Consider the following 19,406-nt stretch of genomic DNA (forward strand, 5'->3'; position numbering starts at 1 on the left):
GATTTCACTTTTTCCATCAACCTGCCATGGGAAACTTTATCAAATGCTTTACTGAAGTCCATGTATATGACATCTACAGCCCTTCCCTCATCAATTAACTTTGCCACTTCCTCAAAGAATTCTATTAGGTTTGTAAGACATGACCTTCCCTGCACAAAACCATGCTGCCTATCACTGTCTATTTTCTTCCAGATGTGAATAGATCCTATCCCTCATTATCTTCTCCGACAGTTTGCCAACCACTGACGTCAAGTTCACAGGTCTATAATTCCCTGGATTATCCCTGCTACCCTTCTTAAACAAAGGGACAACATTAGCAATTCTCCAGTCCTCCGGGACCTCACCCGTGCTCAAGGATGCTGCAAAGATATTTGTTAAGGCCCCAGCTATTTCGACCCTCGTTTCCCTCAGTAACCTTGGATAGTTCCCATCAGGTCCCGTCATCCATGGTTCCCTAATCTTGCCATTTCTATCCCTCATTTTCACAGGGACATGTCTGTCCTGCACTCTAATCAACCTTTCCTTAAAAGACTCCCACATTTCAAATGTGGATTTACCCTTAAACAGCTGCTCCCAATCCACATTCCCTAGCTCCTGCCGAATTTTGTTATACTCTGCCTTTCCCCAATTTAGCACTCTTCCTTTCGGACCACTCTCGTCCTTGTCCATGAGTATTCTAAAACTTACAGAATTGTGATCGCTATTCCCAAAGTAATCACCAACTGAAACATCACCCACCTGGCCAGGATCATTCCCCAATACCAGGCCAGTATGGCCCCTTCCCGAGTTGGACTATTTACATACTGCTCTAAAAAACTCTCCTGGATGCTCCTTACAAACTCTGCTCCATCTACGCCTCCAACACTACACGAATCCCATTCAATATTGGGGAAGTTCAAATCTCCCATCACAACCACCCTATTGCTCCTACATTTTTCTATAATCTGTCTGCATATTTGTACCTCTACTTCATGCTCACTTTTGGGAGGCCTGTAGTAAAGTCCCAACAATGTTACTGCCCCCTTCCTATTTCTTTGCTCCACCCATATTGCCTCAGTGATCGAATCCTCCATAGTGTCCTCCTTAATCACAGCTGTGATATCATCTCTGATTAGTAATGCAACTCCTCCCCCCGGCGCAGGCTTGGAGGGCTGAAGGGCCTGTTCCTGTGCAGTACGTTTCTTTGTAGTAAGAAGTCTTACAACCCCAGTTTAAAGTCCAACAGGTTTGTTTCAAACACTAGCTTTCGGAGCACTGCTCTTTCCTCAGGTTCACCTGAGGAAGGAGCAGTGCTCCGAAAGCATGTGTTTGAAACAAACCTGTTGGACTTTAACCTGGTGTTGTAAGACTTCTTACTGTGCTCACCCCAGTCCAATGCCAGCATCTCCACATCATGGATACTTTTCTTTGTTCTTTGTTCTTAACCAGTAAAATTCTGTAGTTTTGCTATTAGTTGCAGTTCATGAAGTTAGGTTCCTGACTATTTCTTTACTTTCTGAACGGTTACTTGTTTTTGGAGCTGTATTGAGTTCCCCACAGGCCTTCTCCTCCCCCACTTGCTAGTTTAAAGTCCATGTGACCACCCTATTTATCCTTTACGCTGGAACACGAGTCCCAGATCGGTTCAGGTGGAGACCATCCCAAGGGTACAGATCCCTCCTGTCTCGATACGGATGCCGGTGCCCGATGAAATGGAACTCCTCTTTCCCGCACCACTCCTTTAGCCATGTGTTTACTTCCCTAATGGGGGCCGGTTTAGCTCACTTGACTATAACAGCTGGTTCATGATGCAGAGCGAGGCCAGCAGCGTGGGTTCGATTCCCGTACCCGGCTGAGGTTATTCATGAAGGCCCCACCTTCTCAACCTTGCTCCTCGCCTGAGGTGTGGTGATCCTCAGGTTAAATCACCAACAGTCAGTTCCCCCCCTCAAAGAGGAAAGCAGCCTATGGTCATCTGGGACTATGGTGACTAAACCTCTCTAATTTTCTCATCCCTATACCAATTTGCACGTGGCTCGGGTAATAATCCAGAACCCTTGAGCACCTGTTCTTTAATTTTGTTCCTAGTTCCTGATATTCCCCAAACAGGTCCTCTTTCCCAATGTGACCCACAACAATCCCCCCACTCCAACATCATTCTCTGTTCAGACTTTTCACCTCATTCTCTGTTCAGGCTACTGCTGGAAGGCTTGAACTTACCAATCAGCAAGTGAGGATTTGTGCAGTCAAACAGCAGCCCGCCTACCAGTGAGCCCCCGACATAGCCCAGCGACCGGCCCACAAAGATGTAGGAGATGTCACTGATATTTCTGTTAACGTTGGTTGCCAACTCCTTAAACGTAGGCCCCAAAATGGCAATCGTCATCCCCTGAGAACAGAGAGAGAGAAAACAAACAGGAGTCACTAAACAGCATCGGCCGCAGGTAACACAAATAAGCAGCTTTCAGGCAGCACTAAGCGACTGCTCCAGGATCCTGCATTTTCTACCTCAAAAGGAGGCAGCTTGATATTTCCCCCGCTGTTCCACAGATGCTGTACCAAGAGACGGAGTGTCACTGAGAGGGTAGCCAAGCCCCCGGCTACGCAGAGGAGCAAATTCCTCTTCTAACTCTCGGATCAGGAGCAGGAATGCCTGTACAGGAAGCTCAAGGCTGACCTCAGCTGTACCAGCAAACACCCTGAGGCAACACAGGCACCAGGGATGAAAGCTTGGATCTTTCTGACCTTGTGCAGCATCAGCATCAATGGAGCCCACCCAGGAGTCCAGTTTTCTTTCTTTGTCTACAGGTTATCAAAGGGAAGGGCCGGGACTTTCTCTGCATTAGACAGAAAGCCGACGTCAGCAAAACCTGACCCAGTATGTGGTTTTGAAATGTCGTGTTGACAGCCTAGATATACCCGACCAAATGACTGGTTAGGTCACAGCCAAAGTATGGTGTATAATCCTGAGCACCACACTTTAGGGAGGATATCAAGGCCTTGAAAAGGGAAGAGGAGGGATTTACTACACTGACGCCGGTCATGCGGTGAGATTTAGCTACGATTGTGCTCCTCACACCAGGGAAAGTGAAATGAAATGAAAAAATGAAAATCGCTTATTGTCACGAGTAGGCTTCAATGAAGTTACTGTGAAAAGCCCCTAGTCGCCACATTCCGGCACCTGTCCGGGGAAGCTGGTACGGGAATCGAACCGTGCTGCTGGCCTGCTTGGTCTGCTGTAAAAGCCAACGATTTAGCCCAGTGAGCTAAACCAGCCCCTAGGAAGGCCTAATCGAGGTATGTCGGATTGTGATAATTAGAGAAAGATCGAGGGATACATTTCTTCACACAAAACGTTGCTTCAGATTTGGAAGACATCGGCTGTGAGGGTGACAGGATCAGGTTCCGTAGGAACTTTCAAATGGCAATGGAAGAGGTTGTTGAAATGAGCTAACTGTCAGGCCTGTGGGAGAACGCAAGTGTGGGGCTGTATTGGACAAGTCATTCATCGAGCCAGGACAAGCATTGTGGGCCCAAAGGCTCTCCCCCCCTCCCCCGCACCTGGTGTCTCTCTGGTAACTGGACTGTGATTGGCACAGATGACTTCAAAGATTGAATCACGTAAAATTGACTGAGAACAAATTGATGTCTCAGGCCCAAAAATAAACAAAATGCTTAAATTCAAAAATCTTTCGACTCAATCAGCAAAATAATTCTGGAGGAAAGAAAAATAGGATAACTCAGATAATTAATACTTAAAAGGAAAACATGCATTTATATGCACGTCTCACGTCTCCAAGTTCCCTCATGCTCCTTCATAGTATTTGAAACATCGGCCCAAAACTTTCGGACTCCCCAACGTTGCATTTATGATGTGCTGGGGAATCCCTCTCGGAGATGTTTACGTAAGGGTTAACCCGGCAATTGCCCAGGGGCAGCACAGTAGCACAGTGGTTAGCACTGTTGCTTCACAGCTCCAGGGTCCCGGGTTCAATTCCGGCTTGGGTCACTGTCGGTGCGGAGTCTGCATGTTCTCCCCGTGTCTGCGTGGGTTCCCTCCGTGTTCTCCGGTTTCCTCCCACAGTCCAAAGATGTGCAGGTTAGGTGGATTGGTCATGCCAAGTTGCCCTGTAGTGTCCAAACGTTATGTGGGGTTGCTGGGTTACGGGGATGGGGTGGAGGTGTGGGCTTAGGTAGGGTGCTCTTCTAGGGGCCAGTGTAGAATCGATGGGCTGAATGGCTCCTTCTACACTGCAAATTCTACAGGTGCTAACTTCCTCTGGATAATTGTACTGGGCGGAGAACCATCTGACTGAACCGACTCCCTCCATCCCGGACTGACCCCCCCTCCCAGACGGAACATCCTCCATCCGGACCAACCCACACCCCTCCATCCATCGGGTCCGACCCCAAGTGGGGCTTGAACCCATCATGACCTTTTTGCCTGAGAGTGCTACCACCAAGTCAAGCCGTGAGGAGTTAATGGACATTGTTATTGACACCCACCCTCAGCTCCTTTCCCCAGCCCACCAGAGTATGTTAATACTGCCTCTCACGAATGGACCATTCAGCGACAGGGCCTGCAGATTAAGGCATCTTAATCTACTGTTGGGTAGGCTTTGGGTCTGATCCATGAGCAGCTGACGAGAACCTTGAGCGGTGCAAGCACAGGTTTAGACTTTGAAGGGGGTAGTGGAGGCCTCGTCACGGAACGAGGACCGGTTTGCCTCGCCAGAAGCGGAGTTGCTCCTGGCGGCGATCAACAATAATTTTTTTAAAATAAATTTAGAGTACACAAAAAAAAAGAATTTCCCATTAAGGGCCAAACCACCTACCCTACCCTGCACACTTTTTTCAGGGGTGTGGACGTGACCAGACACCGGGAGAATGTGCAAACTACACACAGTGACCCGGGGCCGGGATCGAACCCGGATCCGTGAGGCAGCAGTGCTAACCAATGCGCCATCATGATGCCCTTCAAGTGCCGCCCTCCACCATGCTGCCCCCCCCCCCCCCCCCCCCCCCCACGCCGTGCTGCCCTTGCGGAACGTAATAAAGGCCTGAGGTCCAGAGAATAGGTCACGGCGGCTCAACCTCAGGTTGGTTGGGCTGCCAGATGGAGTGAAGGGCTTGAAACCAACCCAGTATTTCACTGAAATGTTTTCTTGTTGGAGGGGATGAAGTGTTCGCCCTCTGGGGCTGGATAGGGCACATCGGGAACTACGGCAAAAGCCAAGGCCTAGTGAGCCACCGTGGGCGGTGATTGTCCGTTTTCAGTTATCGAAGGAAGGAGAGGGTCTTCGAGTGGGCAATGAAGATTCGGAATATCGACTGGGACACGGTGCGGATATACCAAGACATTGGTACTGAGCTCGCGGTGAGGCAGGCTGCTCTGTATGTTGGGGGGGGGGGGGGGGAGTTCCGTAGGGTGCAATAGATCATGCAGTTTGTGTGTATGATGAGGGGGTGGGGGAAGATGTGGAGCCAGGCAGTCTGTGGGCCTGGAGGCGGGGTGCAGGGTGAAGGGAATAATGGAGGGGGGGTGAACTAACAGTGACCAAGGATTTTTCTTTGTCTCATCCTAGAGGTGTGGCTGGTGGTCATCCTAGGTGGGCCTGGGACCCAGGAATTGTGGTAGGAATATTACATTATGGTGCAGGTGGCTGACTCGAGGGGGAGGGGGTGAGAGACACCCGACAAGGTTAATCCCTGAAAGAACGTCAGCTGTGGGTGCAGGTCCAGATCAGGTTGCAGAAAGCCTGGGGGAGCCAGGCCTTTCACTCTGGGTTTGACAGTAGGGCAAGGAGGTGGGCATTCTGGTCAGCAGGAGGGTTCGATTTCAGGCAGGGATGGCAGAGGCTGATCGGGGTTCATTATTTGATTGTTGCAGGTTGGCTGGAGGGGCGGGCCGTGGTGCTGGTGAATTTGTACGCCCCAAATTGGGACGTCTTACATTTATGAGACGGTTGTTGGCTGGTATTCCAGAATTAGATTTTAGGAGGGAATTTTAACTGCGTTTTGGATCCAAAGTTGGAGCATTGCAGGCCTATATCCCTTTGGGGATGGCGAAGGTGCTAGCAGCATTCATGGAGGAGATGGGGGGAGGGTTGGATCCGTGGCGGTGTATCACCCAGGACACAAGGTGCATTCAAGGATCGACGTTTTTGCTATGGGTAGGACGCTGGTCATGGGCAGGGAGACCAGGAGGGAATGTCGGGGGGTGGTGGATGGGGTTCTGGGAGTAGATAGAGAGTATGTGAACCACCCAACGCCAGGGCTGTGGGCAGGCAGGAAGAAACTGTAACTGCAGTTTGACCGATTACCGGGTCGGGAGGTGCGCCAGCTGCAGTGTTTAAAGGGGACGGTATCGGAGTTTGGGGAGAAGACTAGCCGCCTGTTTGCCCATCAGTTTAAGTGACAGGGGGCTGCCTGGAAACTGGGGGATGGGCTGGTTCCTGCCCAGGAGAAAGTCAATGAGGCGTTTCGGTCCTTTTATGAACGGCTCTATTGGTCGGAGCTGCCAGTGGATGAGCAGCGGATGGTGGAGTTCTTGGAACGTTTGGAGTTTTCTCAGGCGGGGAGGAGTTGTGAGAGAAAATGGAGGCGGCAATGGGGTTGGAGGTCTGCAGGGCTTTGGGAAAGATGCAGATGGGGAAGGCGCCAGGACCAGATGGGGATGTGTAACGACTCACTGGCGTGAGGCTAACTCCCAGAGACACTGGGTAAGGCGCCAGGACCAGATGGGGATGTGTAACGACTCACTGGCGTGAGGCTAACTCCCAGAGACACTGGGTAAGGCGCCAGGACCAGATGGGGATGTGTAACGACTCACTGGCGTGGGGCTAACTCCCAGAGACACTGGGTAAGGCGCCAGGACCAGATGGGGATGTGTAACGACTCACTGGCGTGGGGCTAACTCCCAGAGACACTGGGTAAGGTGCCAGGACCAGATGGGGATGTGTAACGACTCATTGGCGTGGGGCTATCTCCCAGAGACGCTGGGTAAGGCGCCAGGACCAGATGGGGATGTGTAACGACTCATTGGCGTGGGGCTATCTCCCAGAGACACTGGGTAAGGCGCCAGGACCAGATGGGGATGTGTAACGACTCATTGGCGTGGGGCTATCTCCCAGAGACACTGGGTAAGGCGCCAGGACCAGATGGGGATGTGTAACGACTCATTGGCATGGGGCTATCTCCCAGAGACACTGGGTAAGGTGCCAGGACCAGATGGGGATGTGTAACGACTCACTGGCGTGGGGCTATCTCCCAGAGACACTGGGTAATGCGCCAGGACCAGATTGGGATGTGTAACGACTCATTGGCGTGGGGCTATCTCCCAGAGACACTGGGTAAGGCGCCAGGACCAGATGGGGATGTGTAACGACTCACTGGCGTGGGGCTATCTCCCAGAGACACTGGGTAAGGCGCCAGGACCAGATGGGGATGTGTAACGACTCATTGGCGTGGGACTATCTCCCAGAGACGCTGGGTAAGGCGCCAGGACCAGATGGGGATGTGTAACGACTCATTGGCGTGGGACTATCTCCCAGAGACGCTGGGTAAGGCGCCCATCTCCCTCCTTTTGAAAAAGAACAAGCACCCCACAGAATGTGGGCTGGACAACCCAATTTCTCTCCGTAATGTGGATGTGAAACTTTTGGCCAAGGTCTTGGCATTGAGGTTTGAATTTTGCCTCCTGGAGTGGGGGAAGACCAGACGGGATTTGTGATAGGCAGAAAACTGTCGGCTAATGTGAGGTGGTTACTTAACGGAGAAGGATGAGGGGCGACTTGACAAGAGGTTTATAAGATGATCAGGGGAATAGATAGACAGTCAGAGACTTTTCCCCGGGTGGAACAAACCATTACAAGGGGACATAAATTTAAGGTAAATGGTGGAAGATATAGGGGGGATGTCAGAGGTAGGTTCTTTACCCAGAGAGTAGTGGGGGCATGGAATGCACTGCCTGTGGAAGTAGTTGAGTCGGAAACGTTAGGGACCTTCAAGCGGCTATTGGATAGGTACATGGATTACGGGAGAATAATGGAGTGTAGATTAATTTATTCTTAAGGGCAGCACGATAGCATTGTGGATAGCACAATTGCTTCACAGCTCCAGGGTCCCAGGTTCGATTCCGGCTTGGGTCACTGTCTGTGCGGAATCTGCACATCCCGTGTGTGCGTGGGCTTCCTCCGGGTACTCCGGTTTCCTCCCACAGTCCAAAGATGTGCAGGTTGGGTGGATTGGCCATGATAAATTGCCCTTAGTGTCCAAAATTCTATGATCTATGATTAACCTAGGACAAAAGTTCGGCACAACATCGTGGGCCGAAGGGCCTGTCCTGTGCTGTATTTCTCTATCTATCTATCTTAAAGTGGTTCTCACACTGACGTTGGTTCGGACTCGGAGAAGCATCGTGTTTCTGGATGTAGAACATGGGATGTCCCTATACGTGGATGATTTGCTGCCATACATGAGGAATCCTGGGACAGTTTTGGGGGATATATTGGGAATATTAAAGAGGTTGGCACTGTCAAATCTGATGTATTATTATTGGGCGGCTAATGCGGAGAAGGTGTTGGGGTGGTTTGGGGATCAGGAAGTTATTTGGGTGAGGATGAAGTCGGGGTCTTGCAAAGGGACGGGCTTCGAGGCGTTGGTGATGGCAATTGGTCTGGTGAAATAGTCTTTGAACCCGGTGGTAATCTCCATGTTAAAAATGTAACGGCAACTCCGTCCGCATTTTAAGTTGAGGACGATGTCAAGGTGGGCGCCTATCTACAGGCGAAATTAAACGCTACATTTGGGGGATGGACAGGCAAAGGGCAGGAGAGGGTGAGGGACTTATTTCTGGAGGGGCGGGTTGCCAGCTGGGAAGAGTTGAAGGAGAAAGCAGGGCTTTGGGGGAGGTTGGAAGCGTTCAAGCATTTTCAGGTGCAGGTTTTGGTGGAGGTAGTGAGGGCCAGGTGGGAGGAGGAGGAGGTGTGGAGTGAGTCTATCCGCAGGGTGGATGCGATGTGATCCTGCACAAGATCGAGTCTGATTCAGTTAAAGGTGGTGTTTCGGGCGTACCTCACCGAGGCCAGGGTGAGTCGATTTTTTGAAGGGGTTGAGGATAAGTGAGAGTGGTGCTCGAGAGAGAGAGCCTGCTCACCACACAGATATGTTCTGGTCCTGCCCGAAGCTGGTGGGTTTTTGGAGGTCTTTGATTTAGCACCATATCGGAAAACCTGAATGTGAATCTAGAACCATGCCCGTTAGTAGCTGTATTTTGGGTGTCGGACCAGACAGAGCCAAGGACAGGGGTCGGGGCGGATGCACTGCCACTCGCCTCGTTGCCGGCCTGGTGAAGGATTTTGCCAAGTTGGAGGCAGGCGGCACCACCCACTGCCAGAGCCTGGCTCGGTGATTTGATGGCGTTCTTGTACCTTGAGAGAGTCAAGTTCACAGACAAGCGGTCAATCCATGGGTTCTATCGTAGGCGGTGGGCATTTATTTGGTACTTTTAAGGAGTTGGTCACTGTTAATGGTTAGTGGGGGGGGAGGGGGGTGAGAGATATTGTTCTACTTTGTTTTTGTGTTGCTATGGTTATTGTATGTGCTACGATTTGTCTAAAATGATAAAACCTCAATTAAAACATTTTTTGAACTAATGGACTCGGCACCAACACATTCAGTCCCACTTCATCAGAGAAATTGCTTTCCTTCAGATTAGAAGCACAATTTTGGAATTTATCCAAATGAGGATTATCAGGTTTAATCAGATTGAACTGTAAACTGAAAGGCAAGGCGTCAGGCTGGCAGAGATAATTCACTCTGCAGTCACGGACTATTGTGAGCACCAGAACCTGGGTGTCAATATAACTCGGGTTCTCCTCATTTAGCTTTAACAGGCGACCTTTGTGTTTCTCTGTTGAGGGGGTGGAACAGGTTTAATGTTGATGCTGTACCTATGTGGCCTCCCAGCACAATTCTCCCACCTGAAGACAGTTCGAAAAACAATCACATCAGCACCCTGTGGCTGAAATAGGCTCTGATAATTGACTGGAAAAGCAATGGATTAGAATCCAAATCGACTCAGTGTAAGTCTACATTTGTATTTCTCGATGCCCTGATAGGACTTGCAGGGAAGAAGAAATGTCCATCTGGATTCTGTCATCATAACCTCTCCCCCATCATCACCTTGCCAATAATAGCCCCCAGCCCCCAGGACAATCCTGGCCCGGTGACCTTCCAAGACCCCAACCATCTCACCCAAAGCTCCAGTGGTCTACCTAATGCATTACATTAGGGGCTGGTTTAGCACAGTGGGCTAAACAGCTGGCTTGTAATGCCGAACAATGCCAGCAGCGCAGGTTCAATTCCCATACCAGCCTCCCCGAACAGGCGGCGGAAGGTGGCGACTAGGGGCTTTCCACAGTAACTTTCACATCGAAGCCTACTTGTGGCAATAAGCGATTATTATTATTACATCCTCTCAGTCTGGCCCTGGGTTTTTTTTTATCGTTTCCAATTCCATTCAACTCCGCCTTCTCTGCACTCTGTTGCACACCAACACTACTCGGTGGGAAGCAGTGGGAGGATTATTTGGATTTTAAATCTGCCTTCCCTCAACCACAATATTTGTTCAATCAGTGAACACTCGCTCGCTCAGCTCCAACGAGACCAACATCACCATTGTTCCCTGAACCTTTCAGAACGCACCAATGTCCTTCAGGAGGCACAATGGTCCCATATAGTCCCAACTCTAGACGTATACTACAAGACTGGATTGAATTCTAGTCAAAGAATCCACTCTGTTACTCAACGAGACTTGACAACAGCTTCATGTGGACTGGAAATCTGCAGTGCACAGTCACAAATCAACCCAATTTTCCTAGTAATCCATCTCTTCAACATGGGCGGCACGGTGGCACAGTGGTTAGCACTGCTGCCTCACAGCACCAGAGACCCGGGTTCAATTCCGGCCTTGGGTGTCTGTGTGGAGTCTGCACGTTCTCCCCGTGTGTGCGTGGGTTTCCTCCGGGTGCTCCGGTTTCCTCCCACAGTCCAAAGATGTGCAGGTTAGGTGGATTGGCCATGATAAATTGCCTCTTAGTGTCCAAAAGATTAGGCGGAGTTACGGAGATAGGGTGGGGACTTGGGCTGAATGGCCTCCTTCTGCATTGTAGGGAATCTATGATTTCATGTACACGTGCCTTGATCTGACAAACATCACTCTACATTAGTCAACATTAAAATCCATCTGTTATTCCTCAAACCTAACCTAAGCAAGAACAGCATTCAACTTTCTTTTTCCCCGTTAATCATTTCACTTACAGTACGTGCCAGTCTAGGAACCAGCTGTCTCTTTTCACATCGTTTCTAAGTGTTGACGGCAGTAGATCATCTTGTTTAAGGCCCAGGTGGACAGGGAGGAACAGCAGCGGCTGGTAGTGGACATTCTGGAAGTGATGGAAAGTGAGGAGAAACAGGCAATCTTTGACCTTCTGTCCACAGGAGGAAAGGGGGTTCGGCAGTTTGAGGGGGGCGAAGGAGGCTGTGTAGTAGTATGGGGGAAGCAGGCCAGCCGCGTGCTGGTGGGCCCGCTCTGCTGGCAGGCAGCTCAAGAGAGAGATTGTTCGGGTAAGGGGAGTTGGTGGTGGCACCGGAGAAGGTGAACAAGGCATTCGAGAAGTTTCATAGAAAGTTGTAAAAGGTCAGAGCCTCCGGACGGCGAGTCAGACATGAGGGAGATTTTGGGGCGGTTGGAGTGTCCTAAAGTAGGAGAGGGCAGGGTTGGAGGAGCCAGTGGGGAAGGAAGAGGAGTGGGTGGCACTAGGGAGGATGCAGACGGGTAAGGCATCAGGGCTGGATGGTTTCCCTGTAGAGTTGTATGAAAAGTCTTTGGATGAGCTGGTGCCGCTGTTGGTGGAGATGTTTGAGGATGCGGTGATTAAGGGGGGGGGGGCAGCCAGAGACAATGGGACAGGCATCCATTTCATTGCTGCTAAAAAAGGATAAGGACCCGGTGGAGTGTGGGTCATATAGGCCAATATCTCTGCTGAATGTGGATGCCAAGACTTTGGCTAAGGTGCTTTATAATAATCTTTATAATCTTTATTAGTATCACAAGTAGGCTTACATTAACACTGAAAGACGTTACTGTGAAAATCCCCCCGTCGCCGCACTCCAGCGCCTGTTCGGGTACACAGAGGGAGAATTCAGAATGTCCAATTCACCGAAGGGACTTGTGTGAGGAAACCGGAGCACCCGGAGGAAAGCTGGTGCTTAGGTTGGAGGAGTGCCTCCTAAAGATGATTGGGGTTAGACGGAGTTCATAAAGGCAGGCATCTGACATTGAACGTGCAGCGTCTGCTGAATGTGGTACTTTCTCAGGCAGAAGAGAGGGTGCCGGTGGTGCTGTTGGCGCTGGATGTGGAGAAGGCGTTTGAGCGTGTGGAGTTGAGCTATTTATTGTGGTGTTGGAGAGATTTGGGATTGGGCCCAGGGTTGAGGCCTGGGTTAAATTGCTGTATGAGGAACCGAAGCTGAGTGTGCGGACGAATGAGGTGAACTCTCCGTTACATAGGGGAACGAGGCCGAGGTTCCCCATGTCCCTCCTCCTGTTTGCACTGGCGATGGAGCCCTTGGCCATTGCGCTGAGGGACTCAGATAAGTGGAAGATGATAGTGGGAGGAGTGGGGGGGGGGACATGGAGCATATTTTTTCTCTGTAAACTGACGTTTCACTCTGAAGATTCCTGTGAAAAAGTGGAGCCGATTCACTGACCTGCAGGAGGCTAGCAGGGACCCAGAGTATTTCACACAGCTTTAGCTGCGGATACAGACCCCTGCACTTCCGGTTTTCTGTCCTCGCATGCGCACTGCGGCAGTCTCCAGCGGTCATACCGAGCACCATGGTGGACCTGGACTGCGGAGGCAGATGAAAAATGTAGCCCCCCGATCGGCCATGCGTCCGAAGATCCGACCGCCCCAATCTGTCCCTCGGCCGCCTATAAGCGCCCCCCCCCCCCCCCCCCCCCCCCCCCCCGCCCCAATGTCCAATTCCCCCGCCCCCCACCAGGGCGGCTGCAGACTGAATCTGCAGCCGCCACGCGAGCATCCCGACCAGCGACAGGTGGTTAGAACCACGTCGGGAACTCGGCCGGTCGGGAGCGGAGGATCACTAGGCGGGCCTCCCCAGCCACGCGGAGTACTCCGCAAATGAGCCGATTCTCGTGTCCCAGAGAATCGGCAGGCTGGCGCCGGGCCCGATTTCGGCGTGAAATTGGATTCTCCGCCCCCCCCCCGCGCTGTGCCTCAACCTCGTGTGCAAGGCTGGGGTTTATACAGCTAAAGGTGGTACACAGGGCGCACCTGACAAAGTCGAGGATGAGCGGGTTGTTTGAAGGCGTGGAGGATGTTCTGGTCCTGCCTGAAGTTGGAGACATTTTGGAAATCGTTCTTCAGCAGCATGAGGGTGATCTTGTATTAGGATTTAGAACCCAGTCCACTGGGGCCCACATTCAGGGTATCGGACTTGCTGGAGTTGCAGACAGGTGGGGGGGGGGGGGGGGGGGAGACAGATGTTTTAGCCTTCACCTCGCTGATTGCTCACCTGTTCGGTGGAGGTCAGCTTTACACGCTGTGCCTCGGTGTGGCCGGGGGTTCTAATGGGAGATTTTGTACCTGGAAAAATTTAATTCGCGGTTTGTCTTGGTTTTCTTTGCTATGGTGTGTGTTCAAAATGTTAAAATATCAAACACCTGAATAAAAATATATTTTTAAAAATGTTTAACATAGTTCCTTCATAAAGTGATTCTTCGTTTACAAAAGGCAGTGCCTCCTGTCAAATGGCAGAGTTGAAAGAGCATCGGAAGAGCATCCACAGGAGATTCAAATAATGAGCCTCAAATTTGGGAATCTGCAAATAACAATGCGCAGGGGCGTAATATATTCTCTTGGGTTCCGATGACCAGCTTCACTGTCAAGACTGCTCATCAGTATATCCGCTAAACCTTGCCGACATGCAAGTTGGAAAAACGGCACACACCAAACAGGGCGCCCAAAATGTCTCTCTCAAGAAATGAAATGAAATGAAAATCGCTGATTGTCACAAGTAGGCTTCAGTTAAGTTACTGTGAAAAGCCCCTAGTCGCCACATTCCGGCCCCTGTTCGGGGAGGCTGGTACGGGAATCGAACCGTGCTGCTGGCCTGCCTTGGTCTGCTTTAAAAGCCAGCGATTTAGCCCAGTGTGCTAAACCAGCCCTAAGAAGTAACCCCAGAGCGTTCACAGGGCCTTGTGTATTCCCCAACACTCCTGCCTGAATGAAAATCCTCTCTCTTACCTACTCTGCACAACGAGACACTAACAAAGAGATAGAGGGAGCGAATTCCACAGGCAGGGTACCCAATAGGTGACATTAATCTCTGTTGGCATTATGCACATTTGGTAGAGAACACAGATCTGATACTTGCCATGTGCATAGCTCCTAGATGGTCGGTACGGGAACAGCAAGTGTTGGGGAACATACTAAAAAAACGTCATTGATCAGATTCCCTACATAGTTAGCACTTCATTTGTGCCGGATTGTAATACATACCCAACCAGTTACAATTATTTGGGCAAGGGTTTCCAGAAATTGCCCGTATGATCTGCCAATTAAATGCAGCATGGCCTAATTCAGCCATTATTTCAATCTAAACGTAAATCTGCTTTGGAAGTCACAAGATGGCAGAACGGGTGATGAGATGAATGAAATGAAAATCGCTTATTGTCACAAGTAGGCTTCAAATGAAGTTACTGTGAAAAGCCCCTAGTCGCCACATTCCGGCGCCTGTTCGGGGAGGCTGGTATGGGAATCATGATGAGATCAGCCATGAGCATATTGAATGGTGCAGCAGGCTTGCGAGGCTAAATTGCCAACTCCTGCCCCTAGTCCTGATGTTCTAAGAAATAACTATGCTGTCTAATTCCACCTTCTAGCTCGTAGTCTGTAGCCCTGAAGGTAACAGCACCTCGAGCACAAATCTGGTGTTCTTGATGAATAAGGGGACCAGGGGTTATGGGGAGAAGGCAGGAGAATGGGGATGAGAAACACATCAGCCATGGTTGAATGGTGGGGCAGACTTGATGGGGCGAATGGCCTAATTCTACTCCTTTATTTTATGGAGTGAAGTTAAGTGAAATCAAGCCATGCACAACAGCATTGCCCTGTATCCCTGCTGCCTCACATTAACACTGAAGAAATCGTCAAACTGGCCAGTTGATGGCCCAGCAGAGATTAATTCAGCAGTGACTCGACCAAGCTCCTTCTGGTCTGTATGTCTTTGTGCTACACTATGTAGGAGTATGAAGCGCTTTGACCCACTCAGAGAGCCAGAGAAAATTGTCATTACCCGGGGTTAAGCCGGTCATGGGACATTTATGAGACTGGGGGATTGATATTCCCAAAGGAGGGAATGCACACTCCCCCACTGAGGGGTGCGTCACCCCTTTCTGCATCCTGTATAAAACCCGAGGCCCATGAACTGTGAGCTGGCCCCTGTATTAGAGTAACCGCTCTGTACTCTTGTTCTGCTGCATTAAATATTTTTCCTTTGACTCAACCTGTTTGGCTCAGTGTGGACTCCTTTCCGGAAGAAGCACAGATTGATAAGAGCCCCACCCAGACACTGGACTGGAGCACAGTATGTGCTTGCAGCCTGCTGACACCCAGCTTCCAGAGCGCTTTCAGGAGCTGGGTGTCAGCAGAGGTCAGGGGCAGAGGGGATTACTTTTATCTATTACTCATTCTTGGGATGTGGGTGTTGCTGGTTAGGTCAGCATTTATTGCTCATCCCTAGTTGCCCTTGAGAAGATGGTGGTGAGCTGCATTCTTGAACTGTTGCAGTCCCTGAGGTGTAGGTACCCCCACTGTGCTGTTAGGGAGGGATTTGATCCAGTGACTGTGAAGGAATGGCGATATATTTCCAAGTCAGAATGATGAGTGACTTGGAGGGGAACCTTCAAGTGGTGGAAGGGATGCCAATCAAGCCGGCTGGTGTCGAGCTTCTCGAGCGTTGTTAGAGCTTCACTCATCCAGGCAAGTGGAGAGTATTCCATTACACTCCTGACTTGTGCCTTGTAGATGGTGGACAGGATCTGGGGGTCAGGAGGTGAGTTACTCGCCGTAGGATTCCTAGCCTCTAACCTGCTCTGGCAGCCACAGTATTAATGTGGTTAGTCCAGTTCAGTTTCTGATCAATGGTAACCCCAGGATGTTGATTGTGGGGGATTCAGCGATGGTAATGACACTGAATGTCAAGGGGCAGTGGTTAGATTCCCTCGCATAGGAGATGGTCATTGGCTGGCACTTGTGTGGTGCGAATATAACTTGCCACTTGTCAACCCAAGCCTGGATATTATCCAGAACTGGCTGCATTTGGACATGGACTGCCTCATTATCTGAAGAGTTGTGAATGGTGCTGAACATTGTGCAGTCATCCGCAAATATCCCCACTTCTTTTTAAAAAATAAATTTAGAGTACCCAATTCATTTTTTCCAATTAAGGGGCAATTTAGCGTGGCCAATCCACCTACCCTGCACATTTTTGGGTTGTGGGGGCGAAACCCACGCAAACACAGGGAGAATGTGCAAACTCCACACGGACAGTGACCCAGAGCCGGGATCGAACCTGGGACCTCAGCGCCGTGAGGCCGCTGTGCTAACCACTGCGCCACCGTGCTGCCCTAATATCCCCACTTCTGACTTTATGATGGAAGGGAGGTCATTGATGAAGCAGTTGAAGATGGTTGGGACACTACCCTGAGGAACTCCTGCAGTGATGTCCTGGAGCTGAGATGATTGACCTCCAACCACCTCAACCATCTTCCTTTGTGCCAGGTATGACTCCAACCAGCGGAGAGTTTTCCCCTGATTCCCATTGACTCCAGTTGAGCTCGGGCTCCTTGATACCAAACCTGGTAAAATGTAGCCTTGATGTCAAAGGCAGTTACTCTCACCTCACCCCTGGAGTTCAGCTCTTTTATCCATGTTTGAACCAAAGCTGTATTAAGGTGGGGAGCGGAGTGACCCTGGCAGCTCCCAAGCTGAGCGTCAGTGAGCAGGTTGCCTAGCAAGTGCCGCTACAGTAGCTGCTGCCACCAAGAGGATGGGGCTTTGGGTCAGGGGTCAGAGGGGATAGAAAACTTGGTATGATTTGAAAGTAAGGGTCAGTTGACAGAACAGATAAACACAAATACTGTGGGTCAGTTAGTGTAAACTAGAAGATCTCCTGAGCCTTTATCAGCAAGAATTCATCAAGGACAACACCCAACATATTATTTATTCACTAAAGCTTGCAAATCATTGAGAAAGATGTGACATTGACATGCTTCGGGGCAGGCCAAACATGGGAAACCAGTTCGATGGCACCAGCTGCTTGCTAATATTTGCATTAGACACCCTTAAATAAAAACAGGGGGAGAGGAAATTAAATTTGACCTGACTCAGCACAATGGTTCAGCTGAAATTCAGAGCATTGAAGCACTATATAAAAGGTCATAGTACAACAGTCTGATGACAAAAGAAGGCTTCACCAGTATTAATCAATCCCTTTTTCTATGGGTGCGATTCTTCCTAAAGGTGTCTCAGTGTGGTAGCGAGTGGGAACTGCCACGGGCTTCCACGGGCACTCGACCCGGCAACATCCTCGCTGCAACATTTATTGGTCCACTTAAGGAGCCCCCACAGCCTTCACGCCACAAATCGTGGCTCGCCAGCCGTTTTGCACACTCGTCAGCCCCCCCCCCCCCCCCCGCTTACAAGGTCGAGCAACACTTAAACAGTACTTACACAGCCACCCCACTCAGCTCGCAGGCATGACGCCAGAACCACCCGCCCCATGATTCGGGAGTGCAGACCTGAGGAGGCTCCTAGCGGCGGCCGAGGCCAGGAGGGATGTCCTGTTCCCCCGGGGGTCCCGGAGGGTGAGCCAGTCCCTCCTGGGATGAAGATGCTCGGTGAGCAGGAGGATCATCACCCTGTGCTGTGAGGGCAAGCTACACCGGCCGCACAGATGAGTTGGCATTGGCCCACCCACCCCAACGAATCTGCACCTGGCAACGCCCCCTCCCAGCTCCATCTACCCCCCCTCCCAGCTCCATCCCCCCCCAGCTCCATCCCCCCCCCCCCCCCCATCCCAATCCCCTCCAACCACGCCCCCTCAGAATCGCCCTCTGTGTCTCCGCGGGGGAATCTGACCCACATCGTCGGGAGGGAACCCAGACTTGCAGCGGGGAATCCTCGCCTTTGGGGAACGGGCCCTGGAGGTTACGGGAGTAGCCGAGGACTGAACGGTCACCAACATGAAGATCGGCACATGCGGCAGGGGGGAGGATCCACCGGACCCCACCCAGATGGACTGTCACACCATTGTTATTATTGCCTTACAGACTGACTCATCGCTCCCACTGACCACATGTTCATTCTCCTGCAGGTCCTCCATCCCGGATTGTTTCCCCGGCTCTGCGTGAGACCACCTCGGGGAGAGCTCTGTGGATGCCACTATCCACACCTCACAACGGTCACTCCCATCCTCCACCTGCGCAGAGTCACATACCTCGATCGGCAACGTTAGTGGACAGGCTTCTGGGGCACATTCTGGGGAGCACCTCACAGTTGCAGAAAGCTGATTGGAGGAGTCCCAGAGGCTACAGGTGCAGGAGATGTCGCCGGCAATGCTTGGCACCGAGGCCAACACTGCTCAGGTTAGCGAGGGCTGTGAAGAGCCTGGTGCATGGCGTCAGCAGCATTAGTGGAGGGGTCCAAGGCGTGGTGGAGTCAGTGAAGGCTAAGGCTGAGGGTCTGTCTGACTCGATGGGGGAACGTGGCCCAGTATCAGGCTGACGTGGCTGTCGCTATCTAGCGTGCAGCTCCCTCCAGGGGCATCGAAGGCCACGGGATGTGGTAAGCAGCCAGCTGCCTCCACCTCTAATGTGCAGCCTGGGGGCACACCTAGATGCAGCGGCAGAGGTAGGAAGGTTAGGCACATGGTGGATCACTGAGGGAACGGGGGGGATGTTCCTCATCCCCCACTTCCAGCTCCCCTCAGGGCAGCTTCCTACAAAATGTGAGCTCAGAATTGCAGAAACTCAAAATCACTGTTAAATAGAGATGGACTATCTGCCTGAAGATGTACAAATCCTTTATCCTGTAACCAAACAGACAGGGCAAGAGGAGCAGCAATGTGCTACAGAGTCTCCCAATGCAATTCACATCATCAACTGCAAATGTCAAAGGATTCTCAAAGATATTTTAATGGAGATAGTACCCTTCCGAACCATTCTGCCTAACTGATTTAGTTACAACAATATCACCTACCTTAAGTAAACTCCTCACTGTCAAGGTAGAGTGCATTGTCCCAGTATCTCTAATACAAACTGGGAGGAACAGTCTCCC

The 19,406-nt window shown here is 51.0% G+C and overlaps 1 protein-coding gene across 1 annotated transcript in view; it reads right to left on the reverse strand.

Moving 5' to 3' along the window:
* Positions 1–19,406, reverse strand: part of mfsd4b (major facilitator superfamily domain containing 4B) — a 40,354-nt gene that overhangs the window by 12,675 nt on the left and 8,273 nt on the right. The window contains exon 2 of the mRNA XM_038799148.1: positions 2,200–2,368. Within this exon, the coding sequence (XP_038655076.1) occupies positions 2,200–2,368 (169 nt within the window). The remainder of the gene's footprint in view (positions 1–2,199; positions 2,369–19,406) is intronic.

The sequence above is a fragment of the Scyliorhinus canicula genome, chromosome 6, assembly GCF_902713615.1.
Source record: "Scyliorhinus canicula chromosome 6, sScyCan1.1, whole genome shotgun sequence".
In the NCBI taxonomy this organism is placed as follows: Eukaryota; Metazoa; Chordata; class Chondrichthyes; order Carcharhiniformes; family Scyliorhinidae; genus Scyliorhinus; species Scyliorhinus canicula.